General features: G+C 43.1%; 1 protein-coding gene across 1 annotated transcript in view; it reads right to left on the reverse strand.

Moving 5' to 3' along the window:
• Positions 1-24598, reverse strand: part of PCLO (piccolo presynaptic cytomatrix protein) — a 252717-nt gene that overhangs the window by 14019 nt on the left and 214100 nt on the right. The window contains exons 22-23 of the mRNA XM_088134818.1: positions 16279-16429; positions 15593-15660 (exon numbers count right to left, since the gene is read on the reverse strand). Of these exons, the coding sequence (XP_087990944.1) occupies positions 15593-15660; positions 16279-16429 (219 nt within the window). The remainder of the gene's footprint in view (positions 1-15592; positions 15661-16278; positions 16430-24598) is intronic.

Here is a 24598-nt window from a genome sequence, read left to right on the forward strand (position 1 = left end):
CCCATAATATTCAGGCAAGTAGATGGAACTGCAGTGGGGGGCAGTGTGGTGTGCTATTACACAGAAGCTTTTGAGTTAAGAGTCAGAACACACCAGGAAACTTTAAAGTGCCTGGTGGCACCACTTGAGAGTTACCCCCTCATTTTGGGAATGTCCTGGCTAGAGTTGTGGAACCCATGTATGGATTGGTGTGCTAAGACCCTGACCTTCCCAGATAGTGTGCGGGAGGTCGAGAAAGTGGAACCCCACCACGTAGTGGAGTTGGGGCTGGCAGCCATAGACAGACAGCACCAGGAGCCAGGACCTCAACCGGGAGGGGCTGCGGAAATTCCTGAGCAATATAGACTTGGTGAAGGTATTCAGCGAGGCCGAGTCAGACCAACTGCCACCGCACCATCCCACTGACTGTGCAATTGAACTCGAGCCAGGAGTGAAGTAAAAGAGCCAGGAGCGACCCCAAAAATGTACTCAATGACTCAAAAGGAAATGGCAGTGCTGAGAGAGTTCATTGATAAGAATTTAAGCTGCGGTTTCATAGAACCCATGAAACCCCCCCAGCGGCGCCAGTGTTGTTTAGAGAGAAGGATGGGACTGTACACTTATGTTCTGACTATCGGGGGCTGAATGCCATATGTAAAGAAAACAAGTACCACTTCCCTTAATGAAGGACTTGTTGTCTCACCTGGCAAAGGGAAAGATTTTTACCAAGCTGGATCTGACAGATGCGTACTTCTGAGTGTGAATAAAGGAGGGGGATGAGTGGAAAATGGCGTTCTGGTGTCCTTTGGGACATTTTATATATAGAGTTCTCCCATTCGGATTGAAAGGGGCCCTAGGCATATTTATGCAGCTAATTAACGAGGTGCTGTCAGGTTCGGTCAGCACGGGGCTTCAGGGAAGCACGGGGCTTCAGGGAAGCTCGCAGCCAGACCACGCGGAATCCACCGGCGGTAGCTAGCGGGGAAAAGAGGAACTGAAAGCGCCGCTAATTAACGGGCCACCTGCGCCCAGCCAAACAGGAAAACCGCAGCGGAAGCTTTTAACTATAAACTGATAACGGCGCGAGCCAGCAATGAACGGGGCCGCAGGCAGCGAAACAAGATCGCAACGCAGCACAGAACCCGCGGGCTTGCACGTAACGGGGAGGAACCAACCCAGCCGGAGGGGGACTGGCAATCAAGGACAATAGACCCTGACCGATCCTGCCATCATGAACAATCAAGGGGGATTATTGGGGGCCCATAATCCGCAGCTGCAACGTGATCGCGGGGCGGGAAAAAAGTGCGGGAAGGGGGGAATATAACAAGTGATGCAATTGTACCAAGCCAGTCCTGGCTTTGCTTGTGACTACTACGTTACGCATGAGTAAACCTTCTTTGTGAACCACACGTGTCACGAGAGTTTCTCTGTCGAACGGGGCAAACCTTACAGGTGCTACATGAATTTTTGTATAAAGGAGTGCTGGTATACTTGGATGACATCTTAATTTACACAGAGACTTTGGAGGAACACCTGGACTTGGTTAGAAAAGTGTTGAAAAAGCTGTTGGATACACACCTATACATTAAATTGTCCAAGTGTGAATTCCATAAAGAATGCATTGACTATCTGGGATACCGAATCTCTAATAAGGGGGTGGAAATGGACCCTGGTAAGGTGCGTGATGTTGTGGCATGGGAGGCACCAAGAACAAGGCACCAACTGCAGAGTTTTTTAGGTTTTGCAAATTTCTAATGCCAATTCATTCCTAATTTTGCCCAAGTAGCCTTGCCTTTAACTGATTTGTTGAAAACTAAGGGCAAGGACACTGTAAAAGCAAAGAAACCAGGGGCTACTTTGAATTGGACAAAAGAATGTCAAGAGGCTTTTGAACGCCTCAAAGCACTATTTATGGCTGAACCCATCCTAAAGCACCCAGACCCCACAATGTCTTTCATAATTCAAGCAGATTCTTCAGATGTGGCTATTGGAGCAGTTTTATTGCAAAAAGATGAAAAGGGGGTGCTACGGCCATGTGCATACTTATCTAGAAAGTTCAATGAAACTGAAAAGAGATGGCTGGTGTGGGAAAAAGAGTCTTTTGCTGTGAAATGGGCTTTGATGAATTGGAGATATTTGTTGGAAGGGGCAGAACAGCCTTTTGAAGTATGGATAGATCATAAGAATCTAGAAGCCTTAAAGTCACCCAGAAAACTGTCTCCCAAACAAGTGAGATGGGCACAGTTTTTCAGTTGGTTTAAGTTCACTTTGAAATACCTCCCTGGGGGAAAGAACTTCCTAGTGGATGCACTCTCAAGATTGCCACAACACAACAGCCAGAGGAAGAAGGTGGTGTCAGCTGTAATTCCCATGGGACAGGAGCAGGAGCAGGAGCTAGCAGCAGTCTCAGAGTAAAGCAGCAGAGCTTCCTCCTGACCAGGGACTGCTTAAAGTTATTAATGGGTTAATGGAAAAGGATGAATAGTTTCAGAAAAATAAGACACTGCTGACACATAGGGAGGGAGCATGGTGGAAAGCAGACAAACTTTACATACCACAGGAGGTATGTAAGCAAGTACTGGAGAGAAGCCATGATAACAAATCAGCAGGGCATTTTGGATTTGTGAAAACCCTACATCTGCTTCACTGACAGTTTTGGTGACCATCCATGGGAAAAGATGTGGCAGATTATGTAAATACCTGCCCTATCTGTGCTATGATGAAAAGACAGGGAGGGAAGCCGTGAGGGTTACTACAGCCGGTAGCAAATCCTACTAGACCTTGGAAAGAGATTGCAATGGATTTTATTGTGAATTTGCCAGAGAGCAGGAGGAAAACAGTGATCTGGACTATAACGGACTTATTTTCTAAACAAACACATTTCATACCTTTAAGACAATTCCTTCAGTGCCTGAACTAGCTGGACTGTTTATTCAACACATATACCGATTTCACGGCTGCCCCGAAAGAGAGATTGGCGACAGGGGGGTCTAGTTCACCTCAAAATTTTGGAGGGCATTTTTAAAACTTCTGGGGTCTAAACAAGCCCTGAGCTCTTCGTTCCATCTGCAGACAGACGGAGCAACAGAGAGGAGAAATGCTGGTTTGGAGCAATATTTAAGAAGTTTTGTGAACTATCAACAGGACAATTGGGTGGATCTGCTGCCCTATGCAGAAGTTGCTTATAACAATGCTGTACATGATAGTACAGGTCTATCACCCTTTAAAATTGTAACAGGCCAGGACTTTGTACCTATCCCCGAATTGCCACATGAAACGACAGGAGTAAAGTCAGTGGATGAGTGGGGGGGAAAAATAAGGCAATTTTGGCCAATCACAGAAAAGGTACTTGCGAAAGCAAAGGACAGCTACAAAAAACAAGCCGATAAAAAGAGGGCGCCACATGAACCCTGGAAAGTGGGAGATAAGGTGTGGTTATCCACAAAAAACTTAAAATCATCACAGGCTTACAAAAAACTTGGGTATAAATATTTAGGACCTTTTGAAATTGATAAAGTAATAAATCCTATGTCAGTACGTTTAAGACTCCCTAAGAATTTAAGCAAAATTAACGCTGTTTCACAGTGATCTGTTAAAACCATATAAAAAGTCTGAGAAATGGAGGCCAACGGTGCCAAATCCAGAACCGATTATGACTGAAGGAGAACAACACTTTGAATTCAAAGAAATTCTGGACTCTAGAAGACATAGGGGGGACATTCAGTATTTAGTGCATTGGAAACATTTTCCTAAATCATTTGCTGAATGGGTATCTAAGAAACATGTAAAAGCACCAGACTTACTGTTAGAGTTTCATGATAAGTATCCAGACAAACCCAAATAATGTGAAGGAGCAAATGGGTTAAATGCAATTTTGATTTGATTTGCTTAGAGCTGCATGTACCATCCAATAAAGGAGATTTTATCTGAACCAGGCCTGGTTTCATGAGAATTCTTCTGGATTGGGATTTGGACATTGTAGGCCTGACACTGCCACTGTGACCATTTGCAGCAATGATTTTTAGCTTCTTCACTGGGAGAAACAGGGATTGTCTTCCTTGAAATCATTTTTTTTTAGATTTTTTTTTTAATCCTGCCTTATCAAAAGAGCAACAAAAATATCACAATCTTTTGTTGGGCTACCTGAGGTCCCACAAGATACATGCAGTTAATGGGCCACTGGTTATATACAACTGTTATATAAAGAATGATTTAACACCTCCAGTGAAAATAAATTTCTTTGATGGTCTTTTATGGTGATATGATAAGTATGTCAGGTTCAGCCGGTGCAGCACTGCTAGGAAACCCGGCCAGCCGCGCTGAGCCAATTCTACCGCCCGCTCGCAAGCCGGGGAAAAAGAGGAAGTGAGAGCCGTGGCTGATTAATGGGCCACCTGCGCCCTTTTAACAAGAAAACCGCAGAGTGGATGTTTTGTATCCACTCTGATGAGCAGCGCATGGCGAGACAAAGGGCAAAGCCGTGAGCCGCTGAAAGGCGATCACTGCACGATCGAGAAAACCCTGAAAGAACCCCGAGGAAACAAGACCACGCCGGAGGGGCAGAGCTATCAAGGGACAATGGGAAACTGGCTGAACCTGCCATTTGGACCATTAAGGGGGATTATTGGGGTACCGACAAGCCGCAACATGTAACTTAACGACGGGGCAAAACGCGGGAAGGGGAAAGCTATAAATTGTACCACGAAATGTGCCAAGCCAGTCCTGGCTTTGTTTGTAACTGTTGCATTACGCTTGAGTAAACCTCTTTGTGAAACACACGTGTCACGGGAATTTCTCTTGACGAACGGAGCATTCCTTACATAAAGCCAGGACTCACCAACTAACGCTACCTGATACACGCCGAGGAGCGCTTATTTCTTTTTCAAGTACAGGTGATGGCCAGCGATGGGGAATCCACTAGCCAACAGGGCCACGAGGAGCCTGGAATCGAGGAGGTGAGGACGGAGCCAACTCAGATCGAAGGGGGCACGGCCATGACCGAGAGAGTGCCCGAGGAACGGTGGTCGTTCAGCGTAAACTAGGGGCCCAATGAGTCGGGAGTCACGACGACCCGGGGCTCGGGGTCACGGATCTGCGAGTTGGAGGAGAGACTCACCCAGCTGGAGACGAAGGTCGATCAGCACCTTGATGCCATCCAGGCAATGTTACAGGCCCTACTAATGGGCGCTGGTCCCTCAACGATGGAAGAAGGGGTGAACAATGGGAGCAGCAACTCGGTGCCCCAGCCAGCTCTGGTGCCAGCCCCCGGATGGTGGATCGATGAGCAGCAGACGCACTGAGGCTCCGGGGCATCACCGGGAAATTCTCGGGGGATCCTGAGCAGCTGCCTCACTTCTTGACTCATGTCTGCAATTTCATGAAGCGGAGTGGTCACCTGTTTGCAGGTGACAAAGAGAGGGTTGCCTACGTGGCGGAGCTACTAGAGGGCTAAGTGGCCAGTTGGGTGGTCCAATTATACGATGCCAATGTGGCGGAACTGAGGAGGTTCCTGGAATTCATGCAGGGGCTCCGGGACTGGTTCGAGGATACCTTAAGCACCAGGTGGGCCGGGGACAACATCCTGTGATTGAGGCAGTGAGAAAAGTCGGTGGCCAAATACGTGCTGGAATTCTAGCAGCTGGCAGAGAAGCTCACGGATTGGCCGAAGTCCCTGAGAGTAACCTATTTTAAGAGGGGCCTCAACCTGGAGATTCTCGAATGGGCACTGGGTCAGGACGACCCAATCACTGTGAAGGACTGGATCTGGCTGGCCAGGATGGTGGAGTCAGTGTGGCAGCAGATCCAGCAGAGCTCGAGGAAATGGGAGCCGATGAGAGATGGGCCACGGGAGAAAGCCACAGAGGAGGGATGGAGCAGCCGGTGACAGCCCACGGGGGGGCGAGAGGCAGCAAGAAATCCAACCGTCTGTTTCCGGTGCAGGGGGCAAGGCCATCGGGCGGCGCAGTGCCCGACAGAGCGAGACGGGGTCCCACCCCACTCAGGGGCCAAGCCAGCGCACACAACCGGGAAGTGAGTGGGCAATCAGCTGCGGTAGGGCGTCATGGCAGCAGTGGCAGAGTGTGGCAGGGCTGGATGGTCGAACCCCGAGATGCCGTCCTCCGGGGAGGAGTCAGAGCCAGCAGGAAACGAGGCACGCTCGTACTGAATGGCGTCCCAGTGCGGGTAGAGGAGCCGAGACACGTGGATCTGATAGTGGACAAGGACTGCCCTCCCACGTGGGTGAGGGTACACATCCGTGGGGTAAGATCCAGGGCTGAAGTGCAACCGCAGGCGCTGCTGGACTCTGGGTGTACGCATTGCCTGATGCACCCAGCACTAGTCTCAGGGCTCGGACTACAAGTGTGGCGCCTCAGGGAGCCCATTGCCTTCAGCCAGCTGGATGGCTCACTCGTGGGGGGGGGGCAGCTCAGTACTATACCAAGCCGGTCCAAATGACGATTGGGGATCACCAAGAAGAGCTGAGGTTCGTTGTGGTCCCAATCGTTGACTACGCGGTGGTGCTCGGCCTGGCGTGGCTGCGACGGCGGAACCCGTGCATTGACTGGGCGTTGGAAGTGCTGAGGTTCGGTGATGGAAAGCCGGGGGAGCGTGAGCGCAGGGGCGACGAGAGGAGGTGCAACCGCGACAGGGAAGATGGAGAGGTTGGAATACCCGGAGATGGAGGAGGAGCAGACTGGGACGGGGTCCAGGCAGCGGCAGTGGCGGGCCCGGAACCCAGAGGGGCAGCGGCAGTACCAAGGAGTGTGCCAGCGACAACGGCCAACAGGGCCACGGCAGCGTGCGAGCCAGGGCCAGGGAGAGCCGCAGAGGCATGGAGCATCCCGCGGCAGTACCGGGACCTGGCGGCAGCGTTCGTGGAGGAGGAATCTGAGCAACTCCCACCCCACAGACCCAGTGACTGTGCCATTGAACTTGAGCCAGGGGCAAAGTTGCCCAAACTGAAAATGTACTCCCTATCAATGAAGGAGATGGGCGCCCTTCGGGAGTTCATAGACAAAAACCTCATGTGGGGTTTTATCCAACCCGCGAAGTCACCATTAGCAGCCCCAGTACTATTCCGTGAGAAGAAAGATGGCTCGCTCCGGATGTGTGTGGACTACCGGGGCCTGAATGCAATCAGCACCAAATACAATTACCCCCTCCCCTTGATGAAAGACTTGCTATCACACCTGTCTAAGGGGAGGGTGTTTACCTAACTGGATTTGCGCGAGGCGTATTTCAGGGTCAGGATCCACACAGGGGACGAGTGGAAAACGGTGTTTAATTCCCCGCTTGGAAGTTTCCAATTGCACGTGATGCTGTTTGGGTTAAAAGGGGCCCTGGGGGTGTTCATGCAACTAATAAACAAGGTACTGCATGACCTACTCTACTGGGGCCTCCTGATCTACCTGAACGACATACTGATATACACCGAGATGCTGACGGAGCACGTAAAACTGGTGCGCATAGTGCTTCAGAGACTGTTGAAGTGCAACTGTACGTGAAACTCTCTAAGTGTGAGTTTCACTGGGAGCAGCTGGACTACCTTGGCTACCGCATATCCACCCGAGGGATCGAAATGGATCCGGCGAAGGTGAGGGATGTCCTGGGCTGGGAAGCGCCGCAAACCCGGAGGCAGCTCCAAAGCTTCTTGGGGCAGCTTGCAAACTTCTACAGGCAGTTCATCCTGAACTTCGCCCAAGTCGCCCTCCCGCTAATGGACTTACTAAAAACACGTGGCAGCGGAAAACCCCCTAACCCAGCATGCCACTTGCGTGGACCGCGGAGTGCCAGGAGGCATTTGGGGACTTGAAACGACAGTTCACGGCGGAGCTGATCCTGCGCCATCCCAACCCAGACCGGCAATTCGTCATCCAAGTGGATGCATCGGACATGGCAACAGGGGTGGTCCTGTTGCAGCCCGGCCCGGAGGGGCCCCTCCACCCATGTGCCTACGCCTCCCGCAAATTCACCGAGACGGAAAGAAGGTGGATGGTGTGGGAGAAAGAGGCATTTGCGGTCAAATGGGCCCTAGCCACCTGAGGCATCTGCTGGAGGGAGCAGCCCAGCCGTTCGAGGTGTGGACAGACCACAAGAACCTCAAAGCCCTAAAACCCGCGTGGAGGCTATCTCCAAAACAGGCGCACTGGTCCCAGTACTTTGGGAGGTTTGATTTTGTCCTCAAACATATTCCCGGGGAGAGGAACTTTCTGGCAGATGGGCTATCCCATATGTCCTAGCATGCCAGCCTGAGAGAGGAGATTGTGGATTCCATTGTCTCCGCCGGCAGGCTGGCTGCAAAAGCTGTTACCTGGAGTCAAACCAAGAAAGAGGTAAGGGACACGGAGCCTGAGCTAAAGCGGGGTTTTTTGGAAGCGGGGGAGCGAGACACCTGGCTCAAAGAAAACTGGGATGCACTAACGAGCCAGGGGGACTTGTGGTGGTGTGAAGGGAAAGTGTACGTGCCCGAAGAATGCTGGCGGGGGGTAATGGAGAGAGCCCACGACAGCCGGAGCACGGGGCACTACGGCTTCGTGAAGATGCTTCACTTGATCCAGCGGCAGTTCTGGTGGCCAACGCTCCGGAAGGATGTGGAAGCATACATGGGGGGCTGCCCGGTTTGCGCGACGGCTAAAGGAAGCAAGGGCAAGCCCCGGGGACTACTCCAGCCAGTGGCGAACGCTGATGGCCTGTGGCAGGAGATCGCCATGGATTTCATCATGGAGCTGCCGGAGAGCAAGCGCAAACAGCCATTTGGGTTGTAACCAACTTGTCCAAGCAAGCACACTTTGTGGCTTGCTGGCAAGTCCCCATGGTGGAGAGGCTGGTGCGGCTGTTCGTGCAGCACATCTACTGGCTACATGGTGCGCCCCGATGGATCGTCAGCGATCGAGGTGGGAACTTCATCGTGCGATTTTGGCAGGAGTTCCTGAGATGGGTTGGAACGCAGCAAGCCCTCTCCTCCGCGGCGCATCCACAGATGGATGGAGCCACAGAGCGCCTTAACGGGGGGCTAGAACAATACCTGCGGTGCTACATGGGGCACCAGCAGGACGACTGGGCAGAGCTACTACCATTCGCGGAAGTAGCCTACAACAATGCTGTCCACAAAAGCACCAGCTTCTCCCCATTCAAGGTGGGGACCGGGCGAGACTTCGTCCCCATGTGGAATTGCCCCAACCAGCATCCCGGATGGCTCCCTGAACACTTGGTTCGCCCAGTTAGATGCCACGAGGCAAGCAGCATATGTGGCGCTGCAAGGAGCCAGAGTGGACTATAAAAAGCACGTCGACCGCAAGAGGCTCCCTGAGTGGCAGTGGAAGGTGGGGGACCAAGTGTACCTATCAATGAAGAACTTAAAAACGCAGCAAGCATCGAGGAAGCTCAGCCCGAGGTTCATGGGGCCATTCCCCATCGTGGAAATAATCAACCTGGTGACTGTCAGGTTAACGCTCCCCAAAGTCCTTGGGAAGATTCACCCGGTATTTCACTGCAGCTTATTGAAGCTGCACCAACTGGGCAACAGCTGGCACAGGACAGTCGCCCCCGGCACCCATCATGATTGGTGGAGAGCAGCACTTCGAAAACAAATATTGGACACAAGGAGACATAAAGGACAGATCCAACTGCTGGTGCAGTAGAAGTATTTCCCAAAGTCCCACAGTGAATGGGTAAGCAGAGCCCACGTGAAAGCGCCAAAGTTAGTGCAGGACTTTTACGACCAGCACCCTGGGAAGCCAAAGTAGGGGGGGTCTGTTTTCAGGGGGGCGGTATGTCAGGTTCAGCCGAGGCGGCACTGCTAGGAAACCTGGCCAGCTGCGCTGAGCCAATTCTACCGCCCGCTCGCAAGCTGGGGAAAAAGAAGAAGTGAGAGCTGCGGCTGATTAATGGGCCACCTGCGCCCACTTAACAAGAAAACCGCAGAGTGGATGTTTTGTTCTGTGGCGAGACAAAGGGCAAAGCTGCGAGCCACAGAAAGGCGATCACTGCGCGATTGAGAAAACCCTGACTTTGCGCACAGCTGAAAGGACCCTGAGGAAACAAGACCACGCCGGAGGGGCAGAGTTATCAAGGGACAATGGGAAACTGGCTGAACCTGCCATTTGGACCATTAAGGGGGATTATTGGGGTACCGACAAGCCACAACATGTAACTTGACGACGGGGCGAAACGCGGGAAAGGGAGAGCTATAAATTGTACCACGAAATGTGCCAAGCCAGTCCTGGCTTTGTTTGTAACTGTTGCATTATGCTTGAGTAAACCTGTTTGTGAAACACATGTGTCACAGGAGTTTCTCTTGACGAACGGGGCATTCCTTACAAAGTAACCTTTAATTTTCATCACAAATAATTAGGGTGGACTGGGAGCAGGGAGACTAAGTTCTAGTCTTCTCTTAAGCACAGAAACTCTGGGTGACTTTGGGCCAGTCCCTCTTTCTTAGCCATAGACTGGAAAGTTGGAAAACATCTCTCCACATTGGACCAGCATGTTAGAGTTCATAACCTTTCATACAGGGGGCTTCATCCTGCAGTGGATTGATTTGGGCTGATAATAACACACACACACACACACACACACACACACACGTTATTTCCATTTTGAATGAAGCATACGATGGAAATTTCAACATCATGAAACTTTCAGTGGCTAGTAGAAAATATTTTTCTATACAACAGAGAGTCTATTAAGGATTTCTAAAGTGGTCTTGATGCATGCAAACTAGGGCAACAGGGACTCTCTTTCTCCTTAAGGAGTTGATTCTGCATGGTTGTTGGGCAATTGCTTGTATCCCTAATGTAGTAAGGTTCTATTTTGTTTCCTGCCCTGCTATATTTCCATATGAAACTGCTGTATTATCCTTGACATCCCAGAATTTGGAGTGAGGTTCATCAACATGCTGACAACAATCAGTCCAACTTTTTTTATATATATAAAAGAAATTATTTTATTAAGAAAAGAATTCTTTATTAAGAATCAAGAAACATTCTTTATGATTAAGAAAAGAATTCTTTTATTTCTTTATTAAGAAATTCTTTTATTATATTCTTTTATTAGGAATGTTGATAGAGGGCGGAGCTGGTGTCGCGGCGATACGGCGGGCGATCCTGGGCTCCCAGGATCGCAGCCGATATCTCCCCCCCCGGATGGTCCCGATGGACCTAAGCCATCCCGTAGAGACGGTGATTGTAAAGGGCGCGTCCTGTGGATCTCAGGGATACCACAAGTCCCAGATTGATCCCAGGAGAAGCTCTTAAAGCCGGCGGAGGAGAGGCAGCCATTTAATGACTGCGAAAGCCAGGACAGCTCCAAAGGAAGAAGGAGAGGGGTGTCAACCGGGTGAGATGGACCTTTACTATTCAACTATTTTTAGAGAACACCTTAAGTAACTTAAAGAGATTTTTAAAAGTGAAGAAAAGTGGATTAAGCGGCGAGATTGAGCCTTACAAAAAAAAAGGGGAAAAAAATCTTTGTTTTTTAACTTTCCCTTTTTAGTGGAATCGGCAAGATGTTTTTCTTTTAAAAAAATATATTTTTAACTGGATTGGCTTTTTTCTTTTAATACTCAATAATCTTTTATCTCAAGCTTCTTTTTTGATTAAGATTTTTTTTATTGTTATAAGAAACCTATATTTTTTGTTTTGGAAATGGGGAAAGTGGAGTTAAGAGAAAGTAAATGAAAGAAAGTTGCACTGCCATCTAGAGGCTTGATACAGTGTTTTTTTTCATTGTGACGTATACTCAAGGACTTTGGGCTTTCTAAAAAGATAGTGGGATGTGCATGTTTATACAGGTGCCATCCGAATAACTATAAATAAGAAAGCGGAGTTGAAAGCGATTTTGAAAATATTCAAGATGGAAAGTTTGAGTTAGTCACAAGAGCCTTGTTTAGTGGCAGTAGCTCTTCTTTCTGGTAGAAGCTTTGCTTTGCTCTCTATTCCCCCCCCCCCAGCTGGACTTTTAAAGAGACCTAGCCTTTCCCCTCCTCCTCTTTTTTTTCTTTTTTTTCTTTTTTCTCTTGGCAAGAACAAAGATAAAGAATCCTTTGACTTAATGAAGGTCTATACAAGGGGTTTGATAATAGACTATACGAGAAACATAATGCAGAAAAAGATTTTTAAACTATCGAGGATGACTATAAAAAACTGGAAGAAGAGCTGCAGAAATTCCCGCAAAAAAAAAAAAAAAAGACATCAAAGCTAAACTGGACTTAATTAAACATAAAACAGGATCAATGGAAAAGGAAGAAATAGCACAAGAAATCAGAAACACTAAACAGAACTATTTTGAGGCTTATAAACTGAGAATCAAAAAGGGTTAATCAATTGATAAATGAAGAGGGACAGACTTGTTTTTGGTAATGAGTGTGAGAAAAAGATTATACAAGATTATAATGGAAAATTCTACTAAGAGAATACTTAAGAAGAAGAAGTAAAACAATATTGAAAGAAACTACTCCAGATGCCTAAAGAAAAAACGAGGGGAATACAACAATGATGGAACTGATAGAAGCTTCAAAAAGCAGAATGTTTGAAAGGACATTTATTATTGCTTTCTCTTATCCAATAATATAGAAAAAGGAATAAACAGCTAGATATTTTGGGATATTGAATGAAAAGGGTGAACTTAAAACTATGCAAGCGTTTGAATAAGGTATAAAACTGACATATATAGTAAAGAATTGTATTTGATTGTAAATGTTTTAAGATATTAGACTAAAATTCATACATGGTTGGACATAGTAACATATAGATTTTAAACTAGAGATATTTTTGTTGAAACATGTAGTGAAGAATGAAGTATGTTTTGATAGTGGTTAGAACTGTAACTTTTAAGAATTGGGAAGAATGAAAAAGTACCTATGCAGGAGGAAGTTATTGAAAATTATGGAATGTGCAGAGATGAGTTAAAATTGATATTTGAAATTAGAGTAAGAAGATAAGCAATTTTATATGATACGGGATTTGCTTTATTAATGGTTGGATGAGAAAATATAGTAATGTAATGGATTAGGAAATTTTATAATAGAAATTTGATATTAATTATTATATATATATATATACATATATAATTGATGGATAAAAATGTATTACAAATCCTATAATGAAAGCTAAAATTTCTTGTAATAAATGATTTTATAGACTAGCTACAAATGATTAATAATTGATAATTGATAAGTATACAAGTATATTTTGAATAGATGATATGAGAATTTATATAAATGAGTGAAGATTATGAAAGGGGCACCAATGATTTGGTAACTGGTTGACACACGGTATAAAATGGAAGATGTTTTTTTTTATGCCTTTGTATGTTCTTGTTTGTTTATGTATATTTTGTGTTTGTTGTAAAGAATAAAAAAAATTATTAAAAAAAAAGGAATGTTGATTATAATAATAAAATTTAATGCAAACTAAATTCAAACAAAGAGAAAAGAAGAAAAAGAAAGAGCAAGGAAAAAGGGAAGTGAGAGAGAGAAGAAAGAAAAGTATAATAAAGAGAAAATATGGAAAAGAAGTGATTTCCAACCTTCATCACAAGAATGAACAAATTTAGTGACACTTCACACCCTGTAAAAATCTCTTCTCTATAAAAAAAGTCCATAAAACATCATCTTTTCAGTCCTAGTGTCAGCAGAAAGTCCATAAAGGGTTGCCAAAAGTAACAATGTATCTTACTTTAACCCTGATCAAATAAACCAACTTTATATTCCTTCCTTTTACTTCTAATAGTCTTAATCTTTAGTTCAGTCAAATATTGTCGTAGGATTTTATTTCTCTTCTTTATCCCATCACACAGAGTTCTTCAGGTCTTTAGCAAGCCTCTTTTGTAAATCCAATAAGAAAAAATTATCCAGGTCATTTTCTTGTTTTATCATTTGATTTCCCTTTTGAGTTTTAAAACATCAGCCAGTTTCTTTTTTATATTCAGTGAGACATCCTTTTCCAAGTTGTTCTTTTGACCAGTCATTTGTAAATCCATTTTCGGTATCATCTCTATCTTGTCAGATAAAATTTGTTCCACTCATAGAGGCAGACATGACTGACACTGTTGATATTGTGGCTACTAATATCTGGCTCCATTCTTCAAAAGTCTCCTTTAATATTTTCAATGTTATAATGTTTTACATCATTTTGTAGGTCCCAGTTAATTAACATAATAGGTGGGCTTGTTTTTTCCCCCTCTCCTAGAATTTTTAGTCCCCTTTAATGTCCAGTCCATAAAATTACTTATCTTTGTTATGGCTTGCAAAATCCAAAACAAATCTATTTCCTGCAAGAAGCTATTTATTCCCTATAATTAATTCCAAAATCTTATTGTAAAAATGCCTATATTCCAAATTTATCTGGACCCTTAGTCCATTTATAACTTTCTCAGATCAACATCTTATTTAGTTTTTTGCTGTTTATTTCAAATTCTTTAATTTTTTAAGCTGGTGATTAAAATTTTATTTCATTCAGGATTGAAGTCAAATTCACATGGCATTTTCAAACTTCTTGTTCCAAAAGTCTCTAATAGCTATTAGAGACTTTTGGAACAAGAAGTTTGAAAGTCCTTGCTGCTCTCTGAGCCTGGTTGTTTGGTTGCAGATATTTCATTACCCGACTAGGTAATATTATCAGTGCTAGTGAGTGTGGGGTTTGCTCCCTGTTTATATACAGTAGCTTGCTGTGCCAGTGTTGGTGGGGGTGTGATTTTTCTCCTTGGTAGTTCCTTGATTAGGCTATTGTTTTCTGCTTGTTTGTCTGCTTGATTGTTTGTCTGGTGTTAATCCCTGCTTATCTAGGTGTAGGCTGCTGGACAGGATATGTGTCTGGTCTTTTTGTTTCCTTCTTAGCTTTTTAATTGTCTCTTTTGAATAGTGTGTAAATGTGGTTTATCTCTATGTGTCTATTGATGGCTGATTTGTCTGAATGCCAAGCTTCCAGGAATCCCCTAGCGTTTTTGGATTTAGCTTGGTCTAGAATGTTTACAGTTTCCCACTTGAAACTATTCCTGAGTCTGTCCATGTGTTGTGAGATTAAAGACTGTATCTTCTGACTGCTAGTTGGTGTTCATTGATGCCCTCAGACAGGCAGAAGACTAGCAGAGTGCATCCATGGACACCAACTAGTAATCAGAAGACACAGTGAAAACTCTTTAATCTCACAACACATAGATAGACTCAACCATGGTTTCAAATTAAGTGACCAAAATTTCAAGTTTCAAGTGACCAAAAAGTTTCAAGTGATCAAATTACTTGTAGTTCTGTATTACTGTGAAGAAGGGTAGGTGGGGGCTAAGGCCAAGAGGAGATATTTTCATAATGGTTCCTATATTTTATATCCTATATTAGTTTGTAATTATCCTTGTACATCACTGGATGAGACAAATTGTTCCCTTTCCTGCAATCTAATCTTGGAGATACATGCAGTTTAGCATTTTAATCCAGACATGTTTTCTTACTGACAGTAGGATCTTTACACTGAAAGGCCTATCGTTGCTACCATCAAGGCTTTTTTGGTTAGACTGAAGCAAAGAGCTTATTTCTTAGGAAAATAGCTTTTAGGTAGAGAAGCAACAATATTTTCTACAAATTCCTAGATAATTCATTTTATTGAGATAGTTAATTTACCTTCAGCTTCTGTTAATCCCACCCCTGATGGCTTCACTGCTTCTTGACCATTCTGGCTCATCTTTCCTCTGTTGAAAAATAGATGGTCTGCTATTAACAAAGACAATTCTGTAAAAATATAAATATATAAATATAGAGAATACCAAAAATGTTTTTCAGTTGACCACAGAGAAGTAAATAGGATATAAAACAAATATGCAAACATCTTGATTCCCAGTTTTACCATTTGCAAAAGGTAGTTGCTTTCAGTAGGAGGTAACACTTGAGCTACCAGATCTGGCCTGCAACAATATACATGAGCACTAGATAGCAGCAAAGATATTCCAACAACTTTACATTTTTGCCAGTGCACATTGTTAACCTCATGCAAGTATTAGCAAAAGCCAGTGGCTTTAAGAACCTGCTTAACTTTCTAGATTAGCCAAGCTGGGCTAGGTGCTGCCCCCTGATTAAAGAAACATGAAAATCAACCTGCAATCCCATATATACTACAATGAAATCTCACAACTGTCCCCGCTGTACTCGAGGGGGCTAAGTGGCAGGTAAGTTGGATGGAATGGCAGCATAGAACTGAGCTCTACATATGTTCTGTGGAAGGGAAAACAGCTTCCTGAGGTCTGAAGTACTAATTCTCTTATCTTTCCTCAGTGATTAGCAAAAACATAGTAAATAATAAAAAGCCTTACATTCTTGGAATGGGAAAAAGACTGTTGTCCCCTGTGGTGGTGTTGCTGTTGCTTCCTTCACTGTCCATACTGTATCCACTACCAAAGGTGCTTGTTGATGAGCCAGTGGAAGAGACCGAACTTTCTCCTGGTCGGTGGTTGGTAGACCTTACTGTATAGAGTAGAAATAGTTACAATGATTGAATAGAGAATAGAATGTAACTAGAAATAATTACACTGATTGATTGAACTGACTAAACCATAACCAATTTAAATGAGATCTGGCTATTTGCAAGATGGAATGTAAGTATTCTCACAAGATTCTCCCTTTGTGTGCTGAATTTTGGCTTTATGGTTATGTCATAGTTCAGACTTTTCTGGATGGGTGTACCCAAGGTGTAATTGGGCTACAATTGTAGAATCTGAAGTTAGCATAGCTGAAGATTGAAGGGTATGTCTGGTGGGGCTCTGGCAGAAGGCTATTCTGGCAAAACAACATGATGTTCCAATAATTTCCTCAGAATTATTGGATACTAAAACAATGTTAATCTATCAGTAAGGAAGTCATTGTAGAACTAACCTTTTTAATTCAGGTAGCTCAAATATTACAATACTGAACAACTTCTGAGAAAAATACATAGCAAATTTGGTTCAAATCTGTCAGTTAAATCTCAGCTATTTATAGTCATCATCTTGACTAAAAGTACTTGAATATATTTCTCAAGTACTAGTTAAAACTGCACACAAACTTTGGGACTGTTTAATTGAAATTCCAAAAAATGATCTATGGAAACAATTCCCATTCAATCATTTTGAATTCAGGAGGAGGAGCCAAGATGATGACGGGGCAGCAACTGTTGTAAAGAACGCCTCCTAAAAGTTTACTTTTTATCATCTCTTTTCTTAATCCATTGTTTTAAATACCAGCCTGTTTTATTTTACATCTACCCCTCCACTTTTGTTTGACAAAACAAAACAGCCTTGTGCCGGAACTTCAACGTACAGAAAGAATAGAGAAAATCTCCATGACGTCGCTGATCATCATGGGGAAAAGAAAAGAAAAGAAAAGAAAAGAAGAGACGCTCTACCCATCATGACCAGAGACAGCTGACCGCTCCTGCGGAGAAGCATGAGAGGCGACTGCTGAGCAATCATTCAACTAATGGAGAGAAACATGGAAATCACAAATATTACCTGCAGCCTAATCAAAGCACCCTAGAAATATCAAATAGAGGACAATGGGGATCTAAAAAAGTAATCATCATGTCCTTAAGCCAGCTACTATGCTGCAAAAAGCAGCTGATTGAGTTACGGAAGGCTGAATGGCTCCCATCTAGCAGAGGCTTGTGAGTGGATTTTACGAACACCCAGGCAACCCATAGTTCCCAGTTTAAAATGAGGCCCTTTCTGAGCATTTTTTCAATTTTCCAAATTTGTGTATTTCACTCAGAGAAATTCAGGCTGCTCCTAATCCAACCTGCCCCAGAGAGTACTGTCACTTTAGTGAACAAATGTGGCAATCTGACTTCAGATAACCTCAAGGATATCTTACCAGCTCTGCCCCTGAGAGATGACTGCCCAGGCAAACAATCTGTGCTATCTTCAGCAAGACAGTGCATAGATGATTCCCTGGAAGGAAAACTGATTAACTAGGAACAAACTGGCATTATTAGAAGCCTGGACCAAGAGACTTTAGTGGCAACAGGCAAAGCAGCCAAAACATTAATAGATTTGGTTTTATCAACTACTCAAGGCAACTGCAATTTCTTTGAAAAACAACCTGCGGGCACCCCTGCCTGTGTCCCTGTCTTGTGGATCCTAGATACACAGATTATCAACGCAGAGTCCCCTGGAGCAGATCCAAACAAATCACTCTGTCCCTGTCAAAACAGCAAAACTTCAAAGAACAAAAAGTTTGATGCTCCTGATAGACAGGAGGAAGGTTTTGACTGCCTAAAATACTGGGAACTACAACTAGAGCTAGATTGGTCACCCTAGGAATATGAGGTGGATGTCTGCAGCTTAACACCTCTAAAACTTAACACTCTCACCTGGTGTGCTTTCCAGCTCTCCAGGCAAACCTCTGCTCCAGGAACCAGAAGAAATTATGACAAAGGCTGCCTTTGAGGTAGGAAGAAGACCACTGCCCAGGGCTGAGACAACTGTTCTGGCCACTGACATAGATATGTGTGGCATATGGATTTTGTGGCCTGGCATGGCTGCTGTTTTGCTGGTATGAGCCAGACATGGAGTGAAGGAAAAGGAGAAAAAAGCAGAGCACTTTTTTTGAGCTGGCCTGGCTGCTTGCCAAGGGCTGCTGTGGGGAGATTTTGAGTGAGCAGTCCCATTGGTGCAGTGAGGAATATAGGTGTTGGGGATTGGCGAGAGAGAAGGAATGAAGAGAAGAAGAGGAGAGTAAAAGTTTGTTGCTGGAATGGATGAAGGAGCAGGAAAGAAAAGGCTGAAGAGGAGCTGGGTGTGCAGGATAAGTGTTAATTTCTGTTCAGGGAGAGGAGAAGAACCGTCCATGGGTGGCTTCCCTGGAAGTTGGGAAGTGAAGACCCAGAGGGATGAGCAACACCCAAAACCCTGGAGGGTTAGAAGGGATCCAGTTTGTGGCAGGCAGCAGCTTGCAGGATTTCCTGCCAGTAGACAAGCCCTGGTTTTGGGGAGAAAACTGGGCAGAAGACCCTGACACAGAAGTCGATGTTGTTTTGGCTGAGCTGGAAAAAACTCAAGCAATGCTGAGCACACTCCAGAATCCCAGTCCATTGCTTTCTTTTTATTTTCTCTCTCTTATCAAGCCCAGAATGGAGGAGGGAGATGGAGAGAAAGGGGGAGGAAGTGGGGAGGATAAGGGAGTTGCTGGTAGGGAGCCATGGGAAGTAATTGGACACCAGGATTGTGTTGTTTAGCTCTGTTGTAAATATCCTGTAAATATCTGTGTATAGTAAAAAGCATAAAAAGCCTCCACTGTTGTGTGTGTTCTATGCCCATTGCCACCTTTGTAAGAAATACACCTCCAGTTCAAAAACGAACCCCATCACACTGTGACAATATGAAACAACAATTTGATGTTTACCATCCGATCTGCATATTATCACAAACTCATCTGATTCCATACAGCCGCAAGACAGTGGCAAAGGCAGTGTGCCTACTTAGATACTGAAGGAATTTTGATCACATCTTACCTGCAGAATGACTGCATAAGCCTCACCAGTCAACCAAAGACCTCAGCACATTGCCAGCTACCCCTTCTGACAATAAACAAGGAGTGTTTATCCTACCATTGACATGAAGCAAAGCCAGATGGAAGAACAGAATGTCAAATGGAGAACTGTTGGAGTTCCTCCCCAAATTTGACATTATACCACTCCAGGAGACATGGTTGACCACTGGTGATGTAGAAGCTTATTTACTAGGCTTTAGATGCTGATCTACATCAGCATGAAATTTTAAGGGAAAAGGGTGGACCTCAGGGGGATTGTGTATACTTACAAAGGCAGAGTTGGGCAAGCAAGGGCAGGGATTGGTCCTCAGAGAAGACTCCTTTTATCTTTTAGCAATCCAATTTAAATATAAATCTTCTGAAGTTGTACTGCTGAATGTATACCTACATTCCTATGTTCCTTTCCCCTGACATCTGGGTGTAATGAGAAAAGACAGCCCTAGAGGTAAATATTAAACATCCCAAAGATGTTGTGATTTTATTGGGAAATTTCAACACCAGAGTGGGGCTTCTTTGTACTATTATGCCCACTTGGGCATCATATCTGAGGATTATTTATCAAACAACCCACCCTGGCAGTCCAGAGATTCTAAAAAGAACATGGCAGATTCCAAATTCACCTCCTTGATGCGTGCAACCTTCATATCACAGGAGACAAAGCCAGTGGCTTTATATGTCCCTTCACTTTCCACACTGGGAATGCTAGTACATATGTGGACTACATATGTGTCTCAGCAGAGAAAACCAAGTTATTCTCAGACATTCAAGTCTATGTGAGGGAGGACAGTGATCATCAACCAATTGCAGTCAACTTTCATGGCAGTTTCAATTTAAGAGTACCCATACCATAGGATAAGAAACTACTTGCTCACCTCAAAAAAGACCCAAAGGGCAGCCATACATTGGTTCAAAGAAATCCTACACCAAACAATCACGCCAAGATGTTAAAGCTCCGGTGTAATTATAAGAAACTAACAACCACCAAGGAGGCCTAACACACAGCTACAGTTTGGTCTGAGCTAGAAAACTCAGCAAACATTTCCAACTCAGACATAATTTGGAACATTGTATCTGGTATACTGAAGGAGCATAAGCTGATATCTCCTTCTCAGCTTCAGTTGTGGAGGATTTTTACACCAACTTATTTGTCAACTCTAACCAGGAACACATAGAAAAGATGACTCCTGAGCACCCCCCTTCTTGGGAGTGACAGTGACAGAAATTAAACACATTATTCAGTCATTGAAACCCAATAAGGTGCCTGCTTGAAGACTTCCCACCCCAGAATCTTTCAGGACCACCACATTGACTAGTGGGCTCTACTGTTAGCAGGCTGTTTACTTATATAGAAAACACTGGCCATATACCAATGGGATGGGAACTCTCCATTACAGTTCCCATACACAAAAAAGGAGAGAAGGAAGTTCCTAAAAATTACAGACCCATAAGCCTTATTGATATAACAGATGATGTATGCAAAACATCTCCTGAGCAACACCGAGGGTGATTGAGAAGTACATACTAGTGGAATAACAGGAAGGGGTTAGAGCTGGATGCTCCACAATAGGTAACTGTTTCATCTTATACCATTTTATTACTAAATATACAACAGACAGTAAACATCTATTTACATCTTTCATAGATCTTAGCATAGCATTTGACTCCATAAACAGAGACATCTTATGGAAAAAGGTGGCCAAGCTAAATTTGGAACCCAGAATCTGTATCTGTTAAAGACCCTCTATAAAAATAAATGCCTGAAAGTCTGTACCGGAGTCAATGGCTCTCTTACGAAGTGTTAGACAAGGATGTATTTTGGCCCTGATGTTGTTTAACCTTTATGTCAACAACATCTCAGAATTCCTCTATTCCACTGAAGTTCACATGCTAAAGATCCTTAACAGATATACCAATATCCTTTTGTATGCAGATAATATGGTTTTGATGGTGTACTCCCAAGTAGGCCTGAGAAGATTGATGGGAAAATTTGGTGCCTATTATGCCTCCAAAGTGGTGGCTTTTGAAAAAAAGATGAGTCAAATACAACTGGCGCTTGGTTGGGGAGCCTATAGAACATAAATTACAGTCATACAAAAGTAGGTAAAGATTATACTCAATGTGCTAATTATCATCCAATCTCATTGATTAATGTCGACACAAAGATTTTAACAGTAATGTTAGCAAATAGATTACAGCAAGTTCATTATTAAGAATGATCAAGCAGGGTTTATAAAAACTAGGCAAGCAGCAGACATTAGGTTAGTTGTAGATTTAATAGACTTGAATAAAAACAAAGATCAATGTTTTTATCATTAGATAATTTTGCCTTTGACAAAATACACAAGCAGTATATGTTTGCTGTATTAAATGGATTTGGATTTCCTTTGGAATTTATAAAATGGATTAAGATATTATATGAGTTGCCCACATCTAAAGTAAAGGTTAATGGTATGTTTTCTCCTACTTTTCCATTGTTTAGAGAAACTAGACAAGGATGTCCACTTTCACCCTTGCTTTTTAACCTTTGTGTGGAATCCTTGACTTCTGCTATTAGATACAGGGAGATCTACAGAGCAGTACACAACTCAGTTGAACATTAATTGGTTTTATTTGCAGATGACATTCTTCTGTTCATTTCTAAATCTCACACTATTATTCCAGTGTTGATGCAAACGATAGATGCCTTTACTAAAATAGCAGGATACTCTGTTAACTGGTCCAAATTGGAATTGATGCTAATAGGTGAAAACCTGGTTACCCATTCATTTAAGGAATATCAATTCCATATTTGTACTGAATCTGTTAAATATTTATATATGTGTATATCAAAGGATATAACTTAGCAACATATAATACAAATAAAATACTGTATATAGAGAGGCTTCTTCAGATATCAATAGATGGGAGTCATTAAGCCTCACCCTTTGGGGAAAAGTGAACACTCTCAAAATGAACATTATTCCCAGATTCATTTATATTCTGAGAGGAATTCCAGTTTTTATATCTGGAAAATATTTTCAGAAAACAAATTCTTTGTTTAGAAAATTTCTATGGGGTTCTTCAATTCTGAGAATATCTTTACAGAAAATGCAGTTATCAATTAATGAAGGAGGATTTGGTCTTTCGTATCTGGAGCTATATCATCATGCTTCCCTGTTGTCAAGTATTAAATACTGGAAGCCAACAACTGGTGTCAATCTTCTGATTTGGGCAACTTTGGAATACACATATACAGCACCTTTGGTCGGATGGATAGCATTAGGATCGAAATATACTAAAGCGCTAATATTTCTCGAAACAATTCATCAGTTAGAAAGCTATTGAATGTAATGTCTAATAAAAAATGTGACCCTTTTTCCCATGCCAAATTGACTTTATGGGAAAACCCGACTCTAAAATTGGGAAAAAGATGGTGATATGGAAAAATTGGATGGAAGCGGGGATATTGACTTTGGACCAACTGATAGATGATGAAGATGAATTTTTAATGTATGCTGCGTTAAGAGATAAATATCATCTATTGGATGTAATTCAATGGCAATATTTACAGTTACAACATTTGTTAACAACATTGTTTGGACCAGCAGCAATTTCAGCTTCTGAGACACCTGAGATATTAAAACAACTTGTTAAATCCTTTAAAACTAAAAGACCTATTAGTTTGAATAGATATTTGTTATCAATAAATCAATTTGATATGCAGATGCTAAGGGATGAGTGTGTGATGGAAAACTTGAGTGAGGAGGTCCAAGGTCATTGGGAGTCGGAGAGGAATCTCAAGCATCTCCTCAGCCCTCAGCCTGAGCATGCGAAAACTAAGAGGATGAGACTGGCACGATCCTAAGGAATTCAGAGTGTTTAGTTGCGGTCGTTGGGGGTTAGAGTTAGTCTGGCGAGATTCTGCCTAGTATGTGTAAGCTAATAAAATAACTGAACTGTTCCTGAATTGTCCCGCTGTTTCTTGGGCTGAACCTGACAGAGTGGAATTAGAAGGTTTCTATATTGCCTAGACAATGGGAGAGTGTCTTAACTTCTATTGCAAGTGTGTCAGTGGACCTCAAACTACAACTTATACAACAAAAAATAATATTTAGAATTTATTGGACTCCACTACGTCTATAGGATTGTCAAAAACAGCATTTTGTTGGAGATGTAATGAGGATAATGCTTATTTAAAACATGTTTCTACAATGTCCTATACTTACCAAGTTTTGGGAGAAAGTAGTGGACTATATAAATATGATTGTATGACAAAAGCTAAATTTTTCAGAGGATAATATTCCTTTGAACTATACACCTAGTACATGGAACTGGACAACTGGACAACGTAAGTGGATTCTCTGTGCCCTTACTATGGCCAAAAGACTGATACTGCAGCATTAGAATGATAAATGTATGGCCCATTTATTCAGTTGATTGAAGACCTGATTGCACTTGCTACTTATGAGTGGATTGCCTATAGATGTAGATTTTGTATGGGCAAGTATAGTGAAATATGGGACTCATTTATACAAAATACACTGGGTTAAAAGAAAAGAAACATGATAGTCATATAACTCTATTAGATACACACACACACACACACACACAGACACACGAATAATATTTGCATTAGATAAGCATATATAGAATTGTAACTGTTTACTGTTATATTGATATATTTTTTCTTTTTGTTATTTTTTTTTACTTTTATGTTAAAGCACTTTTATATATTAAAAAAATAAATTAAAAAATATATATTGTCTGGCTTTTTGAGGATCTAACAAACTATGTCTTCCTGAGCTACTTTCTCCATGACACAGGGCTTCCCTAATAAGTGCTAAGGCAAGTTAACAAGCTCTGCTCTGTGACTTTAATTAGTTGATTAGTACCCTATCACTGGCTTGGTTTTATAATTGTATTGTGCTGTACAATGTTTTATATTGTATAATCACTAGTGCATTTTGTTGGTGTTGTAGTTGTTTACTAATAAAAATAATTAAAAATACTTTTTTCACAGGGTGGTTTCAGTCAGTGCAATATAGCCTATTGACCTGAATCTTCCATCATATTTTAGATTCTTCAGTATGGATAACTACAGCTACCAATAAGAGAGCTATTTCATGTGGATCA

Source organism: Python bivittatus, unplaced genomic scaffold (assembly GCF_059951505.1).
Source record: "Python bivittatus isolate LINGU-HERP-01145 unplaced genomic scaffold, Pbiv_v1 ctg000120_np1212, whole genome shotgun sequence".
NCBI classification, from domain to species: Eukaryota; Metazoa; Chordata; class Lepidosauria; order Squamata; family Pythonidae; genus Python; species Python bivittatus.